The 13,269-nt window shown below is 38.4% G+C and overlaps 1 protein-coding gene across 30 annotated transcripts in view; it reads right to left on the bottom strand.

Annotated features, from left to right (window-relative positions):
* The window catches only part of LOC136447335 (leucine-rich repeat flightless-interacting protein 2-like), a 44,677-nt gene that overhangs the window by 2,341 nt on the left and 29,067 nt on the right, over positions 1–13,269 (bottom strand). For 21 of the 30 annotated variants that reach the window (XM_066446114.1, XM_066446117.1, XM_066446120.1 and 18 more), the window contains 15 exons: positions 10,902–10,940; positions 9,891–10,016; positions 9,110–9,172; positions 7,988–8,158; positions 7,414–7,506; positions 6,577–6,600; positions 5,729–5,855; positions 5,101–5,181; positions 3,927–3,976; positions 3,522–3,639; positions 2,953–3,030; positions 2,203–2,241; positions 1,335–1,414; positions 969–1,073; positions 504–609 (listed from right to left, as the gene is read on the bottom strand). In XM_066446114.1, the coding sequence (XP_066302211.1) occupies positions 504–609; positions 969–1,073; positions 1,335–1,414; positions 2,203–2,241; positions 2,953–3,030; positions 3,522–3,639; positions 3,927–3,976; positions 5,101–5,181; positions 5,729–5,855; positions 6,577–6,600; positions 7,414–7,506; positions 7,988–8,158; positions 9,110–9,172; positions 9,891–10,016; positions 10,902–10,940 (1,300 nt within the window). Of the gene's footprint in view, positions 1–503; positions 610–968; positions 1,074–1,334; positions 1,415–2,202; positions 2,245–2,952; positions 3,031–3,521; positions 3,640–3,926; positions 3,977–5,100; positions 5,182–5,728; positions 5,856–6,576; positions 6,601–7,413; positions 7,507–7,987; positions 8,159–9,109; positions 9,173–9,890; positions 10,017–10,901; positions 10,941–13,269 lie in introns of all 30 variants that reach the window. The other 9 variants (XM_066446121.1, XM_066446126.1, XM_066446127.1 and 6 more) reach the window with 9 other exon arrangements.

The raw sequence follows: 13,269 nt of genomic DNA, 5'->3' as shown, positions 1-13,269 counted from the left end.
TGTCTGCATCTGAAGTGGTGGACAAGGCAACTGCTCTGGCATGATGTGCTTTCAACATTGCTAAAATTAAGACATGCCTTTTTTTCCATGCCTCTTTCCCTTTCATACAGACCATCTGCGGTGTCATCATACTCATGGAAACCCAATGTTTAACAGCAAAACATTTTTACTTGTACCTGACATCATCACAAACTGAAACAAAAGTCCCATCCACACATAACATACTATACATACATGCTAAAATTCAATACAAATGCACCAGTGTGTCTAACTGCTATTGGAAACAGTTAGAAAGTAAATAAAGCGTGATGTCAATCACAGAGAGTGACAGGTGTCAAGTGTGAAGAATAACGGCTTTAGTTATCAACCTGGTGCAAATCTGTGCGATCAAACAGAACAGAAGCAGGAATTAGGAAGCAGTGATTAAAGAAACCGTAAGTTAAAGCTGCCAGACATGAGATATAGTCTGTAGTTATGTAGGAGCTTGCACCACACATATGTACCATTGTGGCCTCTGTGCTGATAGAAAGACTTAATCTTTTCTATCCTACGCTCTAGACTGGAGTTGCTTTCCTGGAGATCGTCTACCATTTCCTGAGACTTTCTCAGCTGAGGGAGGGACAGGGCGTTAGTGAGGAGAATGGAGAAGGAGAAAAAGATGGAGAAAGAAGGAGAAAGGGAGGAAATGTAGCAACAAAGTGTGAATCCTTCTGATGCCAAAACCTTACATTTCAACAAAAAGCCTTGGATTCAACTCTACTTATAACCACATTGGACTTTGTTGAAATGTAGGTTGTTGATATCTATGTTTTTAAAAAAAGAAGCACACAAAGCATAGAGTAGAAAGGGGAAGTTCTTTTAACTACAAAAGGATAAAGTCAGAAACATAAATGAATTCCTAAAGCTCCAGAAAAAGAAAGGAAAACAAGGAGAGATGTTAAAATGTGACATGTGAAATATTTCCTTACCTCTCGCTCTAATTTTCTTTTCTCTGTCTTGAGTTCGTCTTCCTTTTTCTCGGCTCCTTCTGCAGCTACCCTGTACCTGTTCACCTGGCCCTCAAGTCTTTGGATCTGGAAAGTCAAAATCACAGTGTCACATGTCAATCAACTACTAGTAAATAGGCTGTACAGACAGTATGTTTAAAGTTTGTACAACTAAAAAACACCTAACTTAATGTTAGTCTCACCATACCAGTCTGAGATTAAATAAATCATATTTAACATAGTTTGAGAAAATGGTTTAATGATAATGATGAATGGTTTATTACAAATATAAATCATTCACAGCCCATTGGCTGAATTGTGGATTCATTTTAGACTAAGTTTACTCACATTCCCCTCCATAGCTGCAAGGTCCTGCTCTGCTTTCTGTAACCTAAACTTGTAGTTGTTGACCTGTTTACTTGCTTCTCCTGAAAGTAAACAAATAACAGATCATGAGTTCCTTGTACTTCAAAATGGTCCAAACTCTTCCTTGAAAACCTATCTTTGCCTTATCATCTCATGTCATGTATACTATCTTACCAGCAATTGAAAATATTTTTGAATTCTTTAATGCAGTACATTGTATTGTAAGATGTGTTTTTTTTGGTGTACAGTATTTAGCTGCTAGTAGAAGACGCAGAAATGCAATGTTACTTAAGTCACTAAAGGACTGTTACTTTAGTACAGAACTTCCAGTTTTAGCAGTTACTGCAGTATTTCCATCTCAAATAAGCATGTTTTCTGAAGAAGACCATTTGTGGAACATGTAAAAGCAGTTAACTTGGTTAAGAAATTTTTAAATTCAACATAACAACCTTGAAACCAAAAACGGGAAATAAGCAAGAAAATTAACAAAGGTTTTAAATTATGAACAGGCAACATTTCCAAAAGAAAGCATTATATTATGGTTGCAAAAGCTATGTTAGTCAATAGTCTCTACCTCTCTGGATATTTGACAGCATAGGTTGCAAAACCTCTTAACTCCATGCAAGTATGCATCTTACATCATACAGTCACACTCGGTTATGCTAATTTGTATCTATGTGTCTATCTAGCATGTGAAAGCTAAACAATGCAGGTTAGAAGACCCTAGTTGTACATTCATTTGACATCTAAACCCTTTATTTCTCCATGTGTGATGTGGATGCAAAGGACACAGGACATAATGGGGGAGGGGGGCACTCTGAAGGGGTACGTGCTACATGTAAGTACTGGCCTGGTTTGAACACTCTCTCCTTGCCACTTTCATCAGCTTCTGCTAAATAGGAAGTTCACACAGTAGTAATGTTCACACTTTCATAACATAAAGAGACAGAATCTATCCCTGCATGTACATAATGTATTCAACCGTAGCACATGGCCCTTCACTTATTCAACAATACATCTACATCAGAACAACTCATTTTAAAGATTTCTCATACGTTGTTGCTATTGTTGGCATTTTAGGAACCTTTTACTTGATCCCTTCCTTACTGTAGGAAATGCTTACTTCAAATTCTTTATTTCTAGAGACCAGTGTTCTGACAAATGATAAAATACATTTCCACAAATACACAAACAGTACCAAATGAAGTAAATAAGACATGTAGGTTACAGTGTTCAAGCAACGTTCTAGGGATGCAAAGGTAATGTAGCCAATGCCATTGGGTAATAGCACAAAAAGCAGGTTGCAATATTGAACATGAAACACTGACTGGCTGACAAGCACTGCATAATTGGCCATGATTGGCTGTCTTAAAACTTTAAAAGCATTCCATTGTAGCAAAACTGTAAGGTAGTGCATGATTGGTTGTTACAGGCAGGGGATTCACTAACACCTATGCAAGGCTACCTGTGGTTGGCTCACAGGGATGGACACAGAAGCAGGTAAGGGATTGGCTAACCTATCACCTATGCAAGGCTAGCAGTGGTTGGCTCACAGGGATGAACATGGAAGCAGGCAGGGGATTGGCTGTGCCATACTTACTGAGATAATTGAATATCTCATCGGACACGGCCTTGTCACCCTTGGCCAACCTATCCCTCATCCAAATCTTAAACTTGACTGACAAACAAAGAGACACAGAACAGATGCAAACACATGCAAACCTCCTGCTGCGGGCAAGGTGATTTGCATACACATACTGATAGAGATAGCATGCACACATAAGACACACTACACAATACCAGCAACACTAACATAGCTAAGATGAAGTAGCGACTAAAAAAAGCTAAAATGTAAGATTGATCACGTTGACAAATTGTTAGTTCTATCCATGAAACAGATAACAAGGGATTAACAAACATCAACATATAGAAATTAATATAAAATACTGTTATAGAATATAGAAATGACACATATTTGCACATAAGAAAATTAAATGAAGAGAACAAAGACTACAAAAATGACACTATAATGAAATGAACAAAAAGCAAAGACTCATTGGACAGGAGACATTGGACAATACATAAAAGAAACATCTAGAGTACAGAAATAGTGGAGACTATCAGTAACGTGAATACTACAGCACAGAAAACAAAGACATGCAGACTTACTCTGAATGTCCAACAGTTCCATATCGGGTCCGTTGGCCTCGGCTGTCCTGTTAGCTTTGCTCTGTAAGGCCTTTGACCGCTCTTTTTCTTCCTCTAACTCTAGTTTCAATCTTCTAATCTGTGGTCAAAATACAAGAAGTTCAGTACAAAGGACAGGGACTCCATGGTCTGAAAAGGTACATACATGTACATGTATATGCAATGCCACAGGATCTCTCAAGTACTTTTTAACAACCTTCTCCCGCTGTAAAATTCTGTTAGCTTGTTTAGGTCTATGGCCAAATCATACAAAATCTTTTATGTTACTCCCACATTACCCTAGATCTAAAGCATGCAAACTTGTTACCTTTTTTAACCATTAACCTTGTCCAAAAACGTTAGTATCTTTGAGAAAATCATACTTACTTGATCTACAAGGTCTTCTTTTTCCTCTGCCATTCTCTTAAGTCTTTCATCTGGAAAAGGATGATAATTTCATTAGTGATTTCAAAACATAAAATAGCAATATCATCAATGGCAAGTTAGTAAAAGATACAATTACAGAACAGTGTTCAGAACGGTACATACAATGTATAGTTAATCAGATCTGTTCACATCTAATTTCAACTAACTGCTATCTGCCTATAGGGAGTGAGGGAACTTAAATATCATTATACACAAAGTTGTTTTAATATGGAGGCTTTTCTGTTTCCCTTCTACCTATATCTGATGCATGCATAGTCCATCACATACACATGCAGGCATGGTTAGTGTATGTTCCTTCTTATACAAAAACCATTAACACAAAGAGACATCAATTTTGTAATGAAAGAATATTCTTTTTCAAAACTTTCGTATTCAAACTAAGATAAAATGCAGAAAAGCAGTGCTGTTTCAAAAATTTGGCATTTATAAGAAAAATCATCATTATCAAACCTTAACTAATGTGAGTGCCATAAAGTTATATGTTATGTAAAAATCCTTGCTTTGATCAAAGACACAACATGCTCACAACAAGTAAGGCTTTAAACTTTCCATAATCTTACTTCATGCAGAAAACAGACCATATGTTCTTTAGCTTGATCAAAGTGGACAGGTGGTTATACTACATTCTTGTTTCCAACATTTTACTGTGTTTAGAGACACGACTTTACACATGTTATCTGTGAAGAATGACTGTGCATCCTAGTCTCTGACAAAGTTTATGTTTCCTGGTCATTTTGGGTACCAACTTCAGCCAAAGACTTGGAATACAACATCCTTTGGTGCTGGGGCTGGAAGGGCACAAAGTAATACTAAACCACCACACCCAACTGTCTTGGGGTATTTCAAGTCATACTTTCTTTCTCAAATTGCTTTACAACAACATCTTTTAAGATTTTGAAAATGTCTTGATCTAGGATGCACACATACAGATGGCCTTCTCAGCCAAGACTACAAAGCAAAGACAGACAATGGGTAGTGAGAACATGTTAGGAAAGAGTAGTGATGTTCTATGTATGGGTCCTCTGTGCTCATGACATTAGAGAAAACGTGGCAGACTTCCTTGCTCGTGTTGTTACTGAAAAAGAAAAGCTGGACACACAGGCGCGAGATTTACCGTAGAACATTGCCATGGCATATTCAGTGTTGGGCTGTGGTTGCTCCGAACCTTGCTTCTTTGCCTGCAGTGCCTTTAAGTCTTAACGTCCCATACAGGACCCAAAATGTAGCGTGAGTAAAGTAGGAAACAACAGAAGAACCACAGTGTGGGTACAGCACTGTACCAGGACACTGTGAAATGGAGAATGATGGAGTAGAACAAGGAAAGAAAACAGTACACTAGGGAGGTAAAGTATGATGACCATGTCACACAGGTAAACCCAATTTCAAGGTCAAGCCCCCCCCCCCCCCAACATCTATTACTACGGCTGTGAGTTTACCTGCAGTTCTGACATCAAATGAAAGAGGGAGTAAATGAACTTTGTGAAAGAAACCAGGAGTGAGGACATCCTTGGCCATTTTAAGAATTGTGACTCCTTTACTCAACAGTAGGAAACCCAAGCAAAATAAACAGTTAAGTTTCACAGAAAAGACATAGTCTAAAGGTTTATATATGTGTTCAAGGATTCAAGAGAGGGACTACAAAATAAAACAGCTGTAGCTCACAGAGAAGTAAAACTTGGCAATAGCATCTTTGTTGGTCCTGTCTACTACATAACCATTTGCTTGGTATCTCCCATCCTCACCTAATGTTCCCTCGCCTGCCTGTTCCAACATCTGTGCAGCTTCCGGCGTAACCAAGGCAACCTTCGTCTTCTTCTCTCCCGTTTCCGCCTCCCCGTTGGCCGTCCCAACGAGAACCAAACCTTGTTCCTGGGAAAGAAGAGGAGCAGGAAACAAAATTATCAGAAACTGTCAGAGTTTTGTTTCAACCAATCAGCTGTGAGTAGCAAGAGGAAGACTTTCCCAGCATGCACTCTGTTCCAGCCATCACCACAGGAGGAGCCCACAACAGGAGAAGTGCTCGGCAAAGACGTCTGGAGTGAGGAACAAGTGGAGAGGGGGAAAGGAGGCTTGTCAACCTTTAAGACGTTAGTGTTTGTAATCATGGTATGAAGGATGAGATATTTTCAAAAACTTTTTTCTTTTCTTTTCTTTTGCAATTTAAATAAACACTTTCCATTAAAAAAAAATTTTGTACAATCGTAATCCTTTAATATATGTTCTTGAAAGACCAGTGTTAGGTCAAGTTTTGGTCATAGCACCATAACAATGCATCCTTCTTCCCATAACTTTACACCATTGTTTAGCATTTGCTGACTTAAAGCTATTCTTGAATGTTCTTGATGGATAAGAGGGAAACATTTTCCAACCCAACAAAGGCTTTGTTGGATCTGTCTCCCATCCAGAAGACATTTATCTGAAAAGCTTTTAGTCAGCTTTCCACAAACAATACAAACAAGGATACAACAATTACAAGGAGACAGTAAGCCACATCCACAAAGCTGGAAGATAAAACAAGAGAGAAGAGACAGTGCCCATTAAACACCACAGAGAGAGTGATTCCCACACTACTGTAGACTTCTGTACCCACCAGCAGTGGCCTCAGTCCGTGTTCCTGAACAGCAGGACAGAAAATCAAACAAACATTCAATCTACAGCCTACAATCAAACTCTACATGGACAATCATGGTTTTCACTTTATAGTCCAGTAGAAGAAACCTGAAAACTGGTCTCGTAGCCCACCCTTTATATATTTAGTTCAGTGTCATAGAATGATGGCTTGATGTCCCTTGATCATTTTTAGGTATGTTGTTCCACCTGGACCAAAGAACAACATACCTTAAAATGACCAAGAGACATCAAGCTATCATTCTATGATATTACACTATATATAGACGACTAGCCGGCTGCTGCCCACCCCTGTGTCAGGGACCCCGGCAGCAGTTTAATCAAAATACTGGATACTACTACTATACATTTGTAAACAGGTGGGCTACGTTTCTCATTTTCTAGGCCTCTTTTGAGGATCTCCTCCTGGACTATCAACACTCAGCTAGTAAACTAAAGCTTAGCTGGATAGTAACAGTACAGGTAACACAGACAGAGGGTTAACACAATAATGTAATGTTCAGGAGCTAAAGAAGTACAAATATAGACATACAGACACAGATATATATGTATACAAACACAATGACAAGCAGCATTTCATAAACGTCATCATATTTCTTACTCTGAAGTTGAAGCAAACATAAGTACACATTAATATTTCAAGAATTAACATTGGACAGTATCAAATCAATTTCCATGTTTTACATTTGCAGTCAGGAATGGTACATAAAAAACATGAAATTGTTCCTTCTCTACTGTTACTAACACATTTCGTATCTACAAGTTATTTGTAGGATTTTTATTACAAAGATCCACTCACCTCTATAAGCTCGTCACGTTGCCTTAGTGCTTCCTTCAGTTCTGCAACATTGTGTTCTAAGATGCCATAGGCATGCTTTTGTCTTTCTAACTCCTGAAGTAAAAAAGAAAAAAACATTTAGAACACTCTAGCCAGTCTAGGCAATCAAGGGACTTCTTTTAGATGAATTCAGTACTACAATTCATAGATTGTATGATCTAACTTAACTTGCAAGCGGCACATGCTTGCTAAGTTGCTACAATGATAATTCTGTAAAAGAGGAAATTTTTGTGGGGATTCAATTCCCCAGTAGGAAAAAAATGGAGTGTTCGCAGTGGTTTTAAGCTCGCAGTTGAAACAAGGGTGTATGTAGGTGGGTAGAAGACAGAACAAAAATTTTCACGATGGTATAAAGTTCGCAGCAAAGAGGTCACCGCAAAAAAAAACGTGAAAAAAAACTGCCGCATACATTTTCCCTATATAATATCACACCAAAAGATATTTATCTCTATATATCAATACAGATTTACTATGGACTAGACGTTGTAAATCTGAAGACAACAGACTATAGGCCATAAACCAAAAGAACACAAACCCTGCATTTCTCTTTGTACTCCCTCTGTAGTTCGTTCATGGACTCTTCCTGGATTTCTAACTTGTCCTTCAGGATGTCCACCTGGTACTGTAGCGTGGTTTTCTCGTTGTCTAGCTGCGCGTTGGACACCATCGCTTTCTTGTACTTCTCTTCTGATTCACTTAATGCATCCTACAGACAAGTTGGAACAATAACTATTCATTATCACAGCTACAAGCACCTGTCATATACATTCCCACAGTTTCATCTATCTGTAACTTTTATTCACATGTTTTCTTTGTCTTTTTGTCTTCCTTGTCACCCCTGCCCCATCGTTTATGGTTTGCTCCTAAGGTCGATGTGTTGACAACATGTGATTAATGATAAACAACATCACCCTCATGTCAATCTTTTAGTTCACAGAAAAAATAAACAGTCAGGGTTTTAGAGGGCATTAAGACAAGTTCAATATTTACAGCTATTCATCTTCAAATGACCATGACTTTGTTGACCAACGGAAATGTCAAGTAGCCATGTACGTCCAATAGCTGCCTTTTTTATCAGGTATTTCAGAGCAAGGAAAACTATCAATAACATTGCTGATAGATTTATATGTGCTACTGCCTTTCTCAGGAACATTATGAGGACAAGCTGTTCCACAAGGATGTGTATATTTGTCCAGGGGTTACAACAGCTGTGACAATAATAAACACTACATGGACATCTTTCTGGTATTGACCTGCCAACAACAGAGCGGTGTTTGTAAAAGGTATTACAGCAAATCTTGTGTTATGATCGGGAATTTTACATCTGGTATCAAGTTGTATCTGACCCTTACGATCTTTTCACAAGATTAGGATCTGTATGTACAGTCGTAGTGGAGCATAAACCTCTTCATAAATGCTGAACTTCTAGTGATACACCACCTTCAGAAGTTTAGAACATAAATACAAGGAATTCGGATAGCATTGGCAATGACATTGTACATGTTATCATGGAAAGAGTCATATAATTGATATACGATATGGAAATGTATGAATGATAACAGAATCATGTTCTATGAAGATTTTTAGGTTTAAGGCATGCAAGAATAGCAGAAAGGAAATAATCATCATTGCATCTGATTGTGACAGAACCTCCTACCTTCAAGACTTTCAAGTCTGTCATGTATTTCTGCTCTACATCGAATAGTGCATCTTGCAAGGCCTGGAAGGTACGTAGTGTGCAGCGAAACATGGCGAGAAGTTACCAAAGAATACCAAGAGAAAGCAGGAGAAAGTATGCAAGAAATCAGTTAGCAAAAAATTAATGTATGCACAGTGAAAGCAGCAACTTCATAAAACAAGTTTTTAAAATGAAAGAGAACATTGTTTTAAAACATTAATAATTGGTATTAAAAGATAGGACAATGTGAAAGCAAAGACAACTGGCTACAAGCAAAAGCTGAAAAGCAGAGTGCAAAATCCCAGACCAATCACCAGAGAGAGTCACACCGATGTCATGTGGTTTGTACGGTCCTCTGGTGCTCATTTGCTCTGTATTGTACTTTTCCATGTGTTCTTTGCACTATTCTATTCATGAATATTTCCTAGTGTTACCAGCATCCCAATTTTGCTTCATTTTCCTACCTTATTTGATACCAGTTTTTTCAGATACAGTATTCTTTGTCCTCTATCTTTTTCCCCATTTCGTTTCCTTATGACTTTGTGGAACAGTCCAAGTACAGTCTGCTCTTGACAGTGACATATCAACTTGACAATGGCTACTGACCCTGCCTTGTCCGACCATGGTTTCATATCAAGTTATCCTCTGTACCACAGAATTCTTTATCAGACTACAACAGTTGAAGAAAGACATGACAAGAAAAATGTTTTTTGTCAGGAACAATTAGGAATTTTTCTCTCAGACTCCATCTCTAACATACCTTGAGTTCTCGAATGGAGGCTTCGGAGGAGGAAGACCCAGCATCGTCATCGCTGCCTCTTCTGGACGAAGAACCGCCGAGCGCCGACAAACTAGCGAACGATAATACTGAACCCCCTGCTCCTCTCTGCAACAACATGGCCAGAAAATGCACGGTTAGATGTCAACCATTTAACTGCCAACTTAGTTTAGATGCTGAAGGGAAAGGATGAAAGATCCCACAGGTACATACATACACGTATGCTTTTCACTTGATTCTGAATATAGTTGCTAATGAAGACCCAAGAGACTTAAAACGACAATTAGAGTCAACATCAAAGACAGTTTATATAATTGGCAATTGCGACATGTTCTAGCTACAGCTGTAGACTGTTGTCTGTCTGCCAAGATAATATACTAGGACATGGAGAAGTCTAAACACTGTCCTGTGGTAACAAGGAAGGGTACTGTTCTCTTGATATCTGGAATGTTTTCTTAAAGAAATCTAACATACCACCTGCCATTGCTGTTACAATTTCAACAAGCTGAACCCATGCAAATGTCATTCTACACTTTAACCCGCCAAATGTCAGATTCATATATTGTATGTGATAGTGGGGGTGATATTAGCAGCCTTGACCCTTCTAAGGATGGACTTACAATGTAACTGTCCTTTAAATAAATCCAGCTGAAACTTACAACGTTTTTTGGTTTGAATAAAACAATTTTAAAAAAAAATAAAACTTTCAAACGATGAATTTCACATACCAACATATAGGTCATCTTTCTGTATTGAAGACAAATTTTGTTTTACATGTACATGTATCTTCCTAACTTGGAACATCCCAGTTACAATTTTTTTCACAAGCCAAAAACCTGCTGAGTACCTCATTATCACCTCATTAACACCAGTTAAACTGTTTACATAGTCATGCCCCCTAACTTCACACCATGTAATTACAGGTCCCCCTGGGAGAGGTTCTGAATAGGGTTTACATAATGTGCTTAATGACTACAACAGAGATGTTCTCACCCTTGCTTTGTCATTTGTGCCGAGTTCATCTCCTTCTGCCTGTAATGGCAACAAACAAACACAGTCAGTCTTTTCATACCAATTAATTTTTTGTGTGTACAAACCTTTTGTAGGAACATTAACTCTTTCACACTCCTGCACTGGCTGCAGCATGTGATTGACTCGCAACATTGGGACTTTGTACAGTGTGTAATGTACAATGTTTATTTGTCTTGACATCATTATGCAGAAATTTACAAAACTTTAACAAAACTCTCCCTAACCCTTTAAACAGTTTTTTTTTTAATTCCTAAACATCTACATTGGGACCAGAATGTAGTCAGATAGACAAATACACATGTGTATCATGATGTGAAAAATATGACATCACAGTTTGGAAAGTTTTTATGTAGCTGGAAATGAAGATATCAAAGGAGAAAACATGGCATATACATCTATATCCGTAAGTGTTAGAAGGCACATCTTGATATTATAAGTTAGAGACCATGTCCAGAAAATTCAACACAGAACAATTTTTGTGTCATTCATATACTTTTACAGCAGACAGCTCTATTTCTAGATGGAAGAAACTGACAGGCAACATGAAATGTTAGATATAACATTGTCTGAAGTAGACTAACATAGCAACATAGCAATCAAAGTATATACTATAGACTGTTGCATACAGGTATCTGCAAAACATGCAAACTCATGCGTTAGTACACAATGTTCACTAAGTATACACTACTCACTACTACAAGTAGACATACTATGTGACAAGTAAGTACACTATTGTGAAAGCGACCTCCTCAAACTGAACATTACACTCTTCGCTTTCCTTCCTATTTGCCACACAGGCGTTCAAGCAGTACAGGGAAATGCCGGTCTAGAGAAAAATGTCCAATCATGGTTTGTCTCAGCTGAAAAAGGAGTCACAGTCTTGACCTTGTGAATTCCTCTCCGGGCAGACAAAACATATCATTTGTCTGCTGCCGGCAGGTTTTGACTGGCAGTGGGGCTCATCTGGTTCCTGTTAGGACCAGTATTGCAGGGAGTAGTGACAGGGGGGAGGGGGAGAGCCTGCCCCATAGCAGCCAGGCATGGCAGCAGTGTTAGTGTAGGCTAACTAAGTAAACACAAGCACAGAATAAGTGGCTTGTGGAGAGGAATGCAGGCGGAGGAATGAATGGAAAATCAAGACTTCCCTTACAGACTAACTTGGCCTCTGATCACTTACAGAATAGACAAGCAGAAATACAGTAAATCACTTTTTAAATGCATTATGTAATCGTTTTTCCATTTATAAGGAAGTCTTCCCTTCCGACCTAAAACTTCTAAACTTTTTCAAGCATGTCAGAAGCAGGGATGCATCATTAAATGACAACACGTGCCAAAGGGGAAAGCTGCTCTCCCGTCTCTAATCCAAAGTTACTGTTCTGAGTTAGACGACATCTTGGCTAAGTACACTTACACTGGGGTTATGTGGTAAATTCAGGAAAACAGACTGACGGTTTGACAAACATGGACGAGCAACATGCAACATCACTATGTCTAACACTGTTCAGTCTATGAATCAACAATTGCAAAAATACTACGTCTGAGGTCAGTATGAAGAAATCCTAGACAATGCTAATCCATTAAGCTAATTGTTTATGAGCCCTGCCAATCTACCGGGAAGAAAAACATAAGTACGCTCACCCACAGAGCAGCAAGAAAAGCAGCAGCCATTTTGGTGGCTTCAGGTTAAAGTTGAAAGGCCAAGTTTTAGGTGACCCTTATCAATAGTAACTAGAATTTACGAACCACTTAACCAGGTTAAATTTGTCTGCTCAGAATTTATTCCTCAGAGTAGGAAAACATAATAAAGTTGGCACTGTGACAGTAAACACTGAATGTTGTGATTTGCTGACTTGATTTTAGGTCAGCTATTGCCATTTCACTGTAACAGGGAGGTGGTAACGCTAGTTGGGAATGTTTGTACCAAAATTTCTCACCTTAGAATCATGTTCATACATGCTAGAATTTCAACGTAACAGTAAGAGATTAGTAAGGCAAAACCTCATAACAACAGAACTTCGTATAGGCAAGCAAGTGCATTCAGGACAGTCCATTAGATATGAGGAGGGATGAGGTAGCTCATTATAGAAGGTAACAGTACCCCCAAACAATTATATCTGTATCTGTGTTTTGGGGAGTTAAGGGGAAAAAAAATTGAAATGAAATTTCTTTTGGATTATAAAACAGTAGGAAATCTAAATAAAGCCAGAAGTAAGAAACAGGTATGCTTGTTGTTCCTCATCCACCCTCCTCAACCAATACTGATCAGTCCCTATAAACAAAGTTAGTACAGTAACTACATGTAACTACTCATGCTCTAAGTGGTTGCCGT

This window comes from Branchiostoma lanceolatum, chromosome 13 (genome assembly GCF_035083965.1).
Source record: "Branchiostoma lanceolatum isolate klBraLanc5 chromosome 13, klBraLanc5.hap2, whole genome shotgun sequence".
Classification (NCBI taxonomy): domain Eukaryota; kingdom Metazoa; phylum Chordata; class Leptocardii; order Amphioxiformes; family Branchiostomatidae; genus Branchiostoma; species Branchiostoma lanceolatum.
Note: the sequence above shows the minus strand (reverse complement) of the source record. Positions and strands in the feature narration are given on the sequence as shown.